Consider the following 8,321-nt stretch of genomic DNA (forward strand, 5'->3'; position numbering starts at 1 on the left):
GGTTTTTATTGAAATGGAAACATACAGCACGTGCTCTTGGTGTCTTACTTCTCATGCTCAGGATTAGGTCTCTGTTGTGCTTACTTTCTGCTGGCAACAGTGGCTCATTCCTCTTCCTGGCTGTGTAGTATTCCACTGCATGACTATGCCACGCGATGTCTGTGTCTACCATGTTCACAGACATTTTTGGATTCTTTTCAGTTTTTGACTATTGTGCGATAGTACTCATTTCTCTTCAAAGACACTTTGTGGCTAGAGTTTAGACCAATGGTTTTCACCCAGTGACGATTTTGCTCCCCAGGGGATTTTTGCCAATCTCTGATGACATTTTTGATGATCACAACTTCCAGGTGGTGTGCGCTACTGCCATCTAGTTGGTAGAGACAAAGGGTGCTGCTGGACACCCCACACAGCCCAGGACGTCCTCCCACAGCAGAGAACTATCCAGCTCAAAATGTCCATAGAAGCAGAGGAACTGGGCTGGAGTCCGATTTTGGAGTCCTTGTAAGCCCTACTCAGGTTATGCTCAGGCGGCCTTGGGGAGCCATAGATGGCTCTGGAATGGTGAGGTCCGTGGGAGCGGGCGATTTCAGGAAAGACAGCGTTAGGGGCCATCGGCCTGGCCCCTGGTCCCTGGTGTCCCGTGGCCAACCATCCGCTGCAGTGCGCCCTGCATGTCCCGATTCCTCAGGGTGTAGATGGCCGGGTACAGCAGGGGCGTGATGTTGATGTAGATGAGGGACACGAGCTTGTCCTCCTCGAGGGAGCGGCTGCTCAGGGGTCTGGAGTACATGGCCGTGGCACAGCCGTAGTGGAGCGCAGCCACGGTGAGATGCGACGCCGCCGTGTGGAAGGCCTTGCGGCGGCCTGTGCCCCCGCCCATCCCCAAGATGACCACCAGCACGCGGGTGTAGGAGAGCAGGATCAGGGCCAGAGGCAGCACCAGCAGCAGCAGGCAAGCCGCCAGCAGGACGCGCTCCTGCAGGTCACGGTTTCCACAGGCCAACACCAGCACCGCCGGGAGGTCACAGAACACGTGGTTGACCAAGCCCCCGTGGCAGAAGGGCAGCTGGAATATGGCCGTGGTGAGGCCTACGGCCAGGAGAGAGCCCCCCGCGCAGCAGGAGGCGAGAAGGCACCAGCAGAGCCCTGTGGTCATGAGCTGAGGGTAGTAGAGAGGGCGGCAGATGGCCAGGTAGCGGTCCAGGGCCATGGCGGCCAGCAGCAGGCACTCAGAGCCTCCCAGCGCCACGAAAAGGCCCATCTGGGCAGCACAGGTGGAGGGGGCCACGGCCTGGCCCCCGGGGGGCAGGAGGAAGCCAGCCAGCATGCGCGGGGTCAGCACCAGCGTGTAGGCCGCCTCCACGGCGGACAGGGCCCCCAGAAAGAAGTACATGGGAGTGTGCAGGGCGGGGTCCAGGACGGCCAGGCCCAGGATGAGCAGGTTCCCTGCCAGTGTGGCCAGATAGAGCGGCAGGAGGAGGCCGAAGAGCATCACCCGCAACCACTGGGGCCACCCGGAGAAGCCCAGGATGACGAACTCCTGTGGGGAGGTCCAGTTTGACTCGGACCAATAACTCATGTTGGGACCTGGGGAGGACAGGCGTGCAGGCTGGAGAGGACGTTACGGTGACACACCCTTCCCAGAAAATGCATGTCCTTTGCCTCCCCTGGGCTTGGAGCCCTCCGCCCTGCCTTCCAGGGGGCCACCCCTTGCTTCCCGCAGCCCCGCTCTCCTCCCCTGGGGACTCGGGGTCTTCTCCCCGATCCAAGACTTTCCGCCCCTCCTTTCCTGCAGTCCCACGTCCTCTAGGCCTCAGAGGTGCTGAGCCACTGCCCACTCTCCCGTCTGTGCTCCGTGTCCTCCCCAGCGCCCAGGTGTCTTCCTCACACCTGTCCTCCACGCACCCTCCAGTTCCTCCAGCGTTCTGAATCCCACGCTATCCACACCTGCAGAGCCAGGTGACCTGTGCCCAGCCCGCAGTGATGGGGACGAGGGCTGACCGCCTAGGCAGAAAACCACTAAGGGATTCCGATTTCCACCGGACACCCTCTTCGCTGAGTGGGCTGTCTCTGAGTGACAGGGACGGTCACTCTTGCGGACAAAGCCACAGGGATTGAGCATGTTGGAAGCTCCCGTCCACCCCCCCCCCCCCCCCCCCCCCCCGCCGACGAGCACCGCTCCCGGGGCTTCGCCTCCCGCTCTTCGCTGGCAGACTCTGTGCGCATCTCTCCTCACCTGCCCCGAGCTTGGTTTTCTGGATTATTTACATGTTGTGTCCTCCCCTTACCTGGATTAAGGACAAGCCCACGGCAATTCTGGGCCCGTCCTTTCTCTCTGATTTAGTTGTAGGGGAAAAAAAAACAAAACACAACAAAAACAAAAACGAGGGAGGGAGGCGGTCCCCCCGGCCCGCGTTCGGCGAGCATCCTTCACGGTGGCAGCGCCCGCTCCCACGGCTCAAGCTCCGATGATAAACCCTACAGCTAAAGACCCAGCCCCTTCTCCTAGCTCAGACCCTGAGATTTCCACTAACTTGTCCCACCGACCCCTCCAATTCAAACTGTCCCCCAACTAAATACATTATTTCTAAACCCTGAACCCCTCCTTTTGTGAATGGAGCCAGCCCAGAGAAAAACTAAAAATCAGGAAGTCGCCTCCGATGGAGCCCTCTCCTGTACCCTCAAGGACAGCTGGCCACCGCGTCCTGGCAGAAACACCTCGGACCCCAGAGGTCCTTCTCTTTCCTCTCGTGACACTTTTTCTTTCCTGAATGATTATGACAGTTTCTAACGGGTCCTCCTGCCTCCAGGCTGCTCCCTTCTAACCAGTTTTTCACAGCGCCAGGCGGAAGGAGCCTTCTCAGCCAGAAGCCAGTTCTGTGCTCGCCTCCCTTCCTTACCTTCGGGATTAAGTCCAGAGGCTTCAGCACAGAACCCAGGTCCTTCAGCCCTTCACGTGTGGCTTCCAGCCTCATCGCCTGCTGTTTGCACGACAGAGCAAGTCAAGGTGAGTGACCCACCTCCCCTGAGCACGCCGTGTCCTTGCACACCCTATGCCCATTTCCTGGGACCCCCCTGGGGTCCCCACATTACCTGGGAAAGCTGGAAAAGCTCCGTTCACCCTCCAAGGCTGAATTCGCGCACTGCATCCCGGGTGAACGCTCCCGTCCCTCAGGCAGGTCGGGTGTCCTCCTCTAATTTCACAGCTGTTGTGGCAACTCCACTAAACTCAGTCTCCTGGAATCAAAGATTTGGGCCATATTCATTGTTTGCTGCATTATTGTAAGGGAAGGAATTCGTTACTCAAGCCTCATTTCTCCCAAATATATGCCTCCTCTCCGTGTCCCTATTATGTCCCTAACCTGGATTTCGGTCCCTGGAATCTCAGAGAGTCAGAGATCTCCCCCCTTTACAACAACTAATTGCCCCAAGTACTCCCCTAAAATAACCCCTCAGGTTTACCTTCAATCTCAGGTGCAGTCAATGCAATCAATATCTTCAAGGTCAGTGCCCCACGACAAAAAAGAAACTACCGGAATCACATTCGTCTCCTCCCCTAGCCATCAAAGGTCAATGGTCCTTCCTTCCTCTTACCTCACTCAACTAAGAGACACAGGCTTCTCCTTCTCTTCTTTCTCTTCATACACCCCGATCCTTAAAACTTTGCTTCTTTAACCTGCTCCAAGCTCACCTTTCCTAAGGAGACTTACCTGGCTAGGCGAAATCGCTGCTCCAGGCACCTACATGCGTAACATAGTGACGGCCATCGATGCCCTCCAAGCTACCGGGTCGGACTGGCGTCGATGCCGACGCTGCTCTTCCAACATTATTTGAGCTGTTCCTTCATATTTCGCCAACGGTTCCTCTCCTCGCAGGAGGCTGGTAGTGCGCTGAGGTCGTGTTCATAGAGCGAAGACCAGCAGCCACTGCGCGGTGAACCATGAAGCCACTCTTGACCACCCACTGTGTGACAGTGAGCTGGTCATGACATACCAGAGCCCATTTCCTCACCTGCAAGGTAAGAGGGTGGAACAGGATGATTTTCAAAGTTCCTTCCACTTCTGATATTTTATGGTTCGATCAAAAGTGTGTTTGTGGTTACGCTTTTATTCCCAAGGTAAACCATTTTTTAAAAAAGATATGGCAATGTTTCAAAAGCCCATAAAGAAGTTCGAAGACGTGGGTTTTGTGTACAGTACTAACTAGATCAGTCAGGGAGATGTCAGGTTAGGTGTAACATGGTCAGTGTCAATTGGTGGATCGTGGAAGGGGCTTCGAGCAGAGTGAGTAGCAAAACGGCTCTGTCTGGCGAGACCAGTGTGTTTGCCTACGCGTCCACCTGCGCAGGTGTGTGGAGTGCAGTGCATTGTGGGATGCGCTCTGCCCCATCATCCAAGTTGGCGGCCTCAGGGAACGGGGAGGTCTGGGGGCTGAGCCAGGAGGGTTAGTTTCTGGTCCAGTCTGGAATATTGCCCAAGCTACATTTTTCTCTGGGTCTCAGATTCCTCATCTATCCCCTTGGATGTGGGACTCAGGCTCTGCAGCCCCTGGCGCCCCAAGATCTAATTGTCCAGTTCTCCGAAAGCAGGAGCCTGTCCTTTGCTCCTCACGGAGAGAGATGGCACAGGGCCACAAACGGGCTTCCGGTCCACACACACGCCTGGGCTTTCATCCCCCGTCTCCACTGACCTGCCGACCTTAGCGAGGGTTTCTAACCCTTTGAAGCCCCAGCCACCTCCTCAACCCCATGGAACTGTTCGAGTGACGGATCGAAATGACGTGCAGAAGGCGCCTGGCCCGGCAGCGCCTGCAGGTACGACACCCGACCGAGCGGAAAACACCCACGCGTCAGGACATCCTCGGTCCTTCCCTCTGCTTCCTGCTCCCTGTGTGCGGGTTCCGTCGCACCCCGGCTGGCCCCCTCTGGATGGAAGAGTTTTCTGGAGAGACCAGATAACTGGTGGGCGGGAGAAGGGAATGCCAGACCAGTGTATTCACCGTTCTCACCGCTCAGACTCCGAAACCCAGAGTGCCTTTAAGTTTCCAGACCTTCTGGTCCCCTACCCCACCTCCCAGCTCTGACACCATGGTCTCCTGCAAAGTGCCCAGAGGCGTGGCCACGGCCTCCAGCTTACCCTTCGCTGGCGATACCCCTGGGAGCGAGGGAGCGGAACCAAACAACGGCTCCCACTGCCGTTACTATCCCTGCCGTTTGCTGAGCCCTGATGATGCGCAGGCGGCTCCAAGCGCTCTGCGTGCACAATATTGTTTTATCTTTGCAAGACTGTATGAGGTAGTGGGCATTATCATCATCATCATCATCATCATCATCATCATGAGTTTACCGATGAAGAAGCTGAGACTTAGTTAGAGCGGCCTGTTAAAGGGGTTCCCTGCGTCTCCCTCGGTTGGGATTTGCCCCCCAGGTCTGACTGACTTCCCCGCCTGTGCTCTTCCATAGGAGGAGTCCACTTCCTCTCTTATCTGTTGGTCTTTCCCCGCCCAAATGAGGGGGAAATGGAAAGGAACTGAAGGAGGAGAACGAAGCGGACTCAGAGGCAACGAGGCACAGAAACGATGAGGTGCACGACCGGAAACAGGCAGAGAGGCACCTGCCGAGGCCGGTGGCAGACAGAGCGAGGGCGGAGTGTGCCCAGCCCCGTGCTTCACCAAGCTCCGAGCTAACAGACTTGGGCAGAAAGGACAGATAGAGATAGAGAGGCAGAGACAAAAAGACAAACAGATTGACAAACAAAGACAAACAAACAGAGATGGAGAAAGAGAGCGATAGAGACAGCGTGACAGGCATATAGACAGAAAAAGAGCTAGGAGAAACTTCATGTCCTCCAGCCTTCCGGACCACAGATCCGCTCCTCGCAGGATTTCCTCCTGAGGAATTCCAGCAGGGGCTCTGCCCTCACACGGCCCACAGGAGCCATCTTCCATGGCATCCATGGAAATTCATGTAAAGGAAACATTCAGACTCAGGATCACCAGACCCTAGTTCCAGCCTGAATTAAAATCCTCAGCTCCTCAGACCCACTGCCCACCGTCCTAGGGGGAAAATACGCCCTAACTATGACTCCTGAGCGAGGGAGAGACCCAGCCCGGGTGGAGAAGGTGCCTTGAATTCTGGATAGAAGTGCGAGCTCCGCCCATCTGAATGCGGACACACCGCACCTCGTTGGTCCCACCCTCGCCATCTTCTGCCTGGCTCCCTGTTTGCAAGCCACACAGCTACCAGCATGTGCCACCGTTCCTCATTTCTCCCTGACCTTACTTCTCCACATCCTTTCCCCACCTGGAAATCTACTCATTCTTCAAGGCCCAGATCGAATAGAAGCTCCTCTGTGACTAAAAATAATAAAGCGACAGTAGATTGTAGAAGGATTTTATAGGAAATGGGGAGCAGACAGACCCCGCCACATCATCCTCCCTCTTCTCCCATGATCTTCCAACTTCGGTTCCCAGGGACTCACAGAAAGAGTTACCTAATAGGTTTCCCAGGGCCCACTTAAGGGTCTGGCATCATCCAAAGCCCCGGGGCCTCATTACTGATCTTCTCCCCGACTGTGATGCCTAAGGAGTGTGAGGCCTCAGAAGGCTGGGGGCTGGAGGGATGAGAGGGGGGGGGACTTGAGAAATGTAAAGTTTGCTCTCCTGGGAGAGTCTGAAACTTTTGGGCCAAGGGGACTGGTGGCCACCTCCCTGCAGTGATGAAAAGACTATCTAAAGCTGGAGCTGGGAGTAAACGTCAACCCCAGGGAATGAGTGGCCCAACATAGGATGGGAGACAGCTCCCTGGAGAGAGGAAAGTTACTGCCATCTCCACGTTTTTTCAAAGTTTTAACCAACGTGTGGCCAGGAGACTGAAGATCTCAGAATGGATCGAGTGCTGTAGTTGATGAGGGTAAAACTCTTCATCTGCATCATCATCATCATCATCATCATCATCATCATCGCCACCACCATCATCACCATCTCCACTATCATCATCACCACCACCACCACCATCATCACCATCATCATCACCACCACCACATCATCATCATCATCATCATCATCATCATCATCATCATCATCACTACCACTATCATCACCACCACCACCATCATCATCATTACTGGAAAATACTCCAAAGTGCTGAACAATAAAACCCAACAACAGATTTCTTGTGTTCTCATTGCCCATCTGCAGAGAAAATGGTACTGTTGCAGAATATAATTTTGTATCCTGCTGTTCCCATTCAATAGTGAGTAATTCACATTTTCCATGTGATACATAGTCTCCTTAACTGCCTATTTCAAGTGTTATTTTTTTAAACATGAAATGCCTGGTTCAAAATCCAAAGGGTACGAAAGTTTAGCCTGTCCCAAGAACGCTGCCTCCACGTTCACCCAGAAGCAACAGCTCTCATCAGGTTTGTATTTCTCCTCACGATATTCCAGGTATGTACAGGATAGTATGACCATGTGTTCGTTATCTGCTATTTTTAATGGGCAGAATGTTAGCAGCAGCCCGTAATTATTATGCATATGTCCTCTTTCACTTAGCAGTATATCTTGGAAATCATTCTACATTGGTATATTTTTAGTTTATTTAACGAACACTTATCCAGTGTTTACTATCTACCAGACACTGTTCCAAGGTGATACCAAAATATTAATCCATTCCATCCTCACAATGATCCTCCTGTGTAGGTACTATTACCACCAGAAGGCATGAAGATGTGGAGTGACTTGCCCACGGTCACACAGCTGAGAGGGCGGGGCGCCCATGCTGGCCACCACTCTGCCTTACAGCCCCGGACAACTGGTGGCCTCAGTGTAACAAAGAGCGCCCTCGTTCTTTATCATGTCGCATCACGCCCCATCATATGTAGGTGCTGTAATTGACTTGACAAGTCCCTGTTGAAGGACATTGAGACGGTTTCTGATCTTTGGCTCTTACAATCAATACTGCAATAAATATCCATGTCTCTGTGTGTGTGTGTGTTTTTTTTTTTTTTGGCATGTGTGCAATTAGTAAAAGGGTCTATTCATTTAAATTTTTCTTAGTTATTTTATTAGTTGTTCATATGTTACTCTCCATAGTTATTGTAGAACTTCGTGTTCCCTCTGGAATATATGAAAATACCTGTGTCTCCACACCTTTACCAATACAGGAGTAAGATTGTTTTGTCATTGATGATTGGATAGGAATGCGGTGTCTCAGTAAAATTTTAATTTGTGCTTCTCTGTGAATGAAGCTGACCTTTTCATATTTTTAAAAGATGTTTGCATTTTTTTGCACTGATTATTCATACTTTCTCATTTTTT

The 8,321-nt window shown here is 53.1% G+C and overlaps 1 protein-coding gene across 1 annotated transcript; it reads right to left on the minus strand.

Moving 5' to 3' along the window:
* Nucleotides 1-604: 604 nt before the first annotated feature.
* LOC107515897 (olfactory receptor 10AC1-like) lies at nucleotides 605-1,582 on the minus strand. Its single transcript, XM_016155133.2, has one exon. The coding sequence runs from the start codon at nucleotides 1,580-1,582 to the stop codon at nucleotides 605-607; it is 978 nt and encodes a 325-aa protein (XP_016010619.2).
* Between the last annotated feature and the right edge of the window lie 6,739 nt (nucleotides 1,583-8,321).

Source organism: Rousettus aegyptiacus, unplaced genomic scaffold (assembly GCF_014176215.1).
Source record: "Rousettus aegyptiacus isolate mRouAeg1 unplaced genomic scaffold, mRouAeg1.p scaffold_m13_p_7, whole genome shotgun sequence".
Lineage (NCBI taxonomy): Eukaryota > Metazoa > Chordata > Mammalia > Chiroptera > Pteropodidae > Rousettus > Rousettus aegyptiacus.

Excerpts from the sequence above, each read along its gene's own strand:
- LOC107515897 (XM_016155133.2), bottom strand. The coding sequence starts at position 1,582 with ATGAGTTATTGGTCCGAGTCAAACTGGACCTCCCCACAGGAGTTCGTC.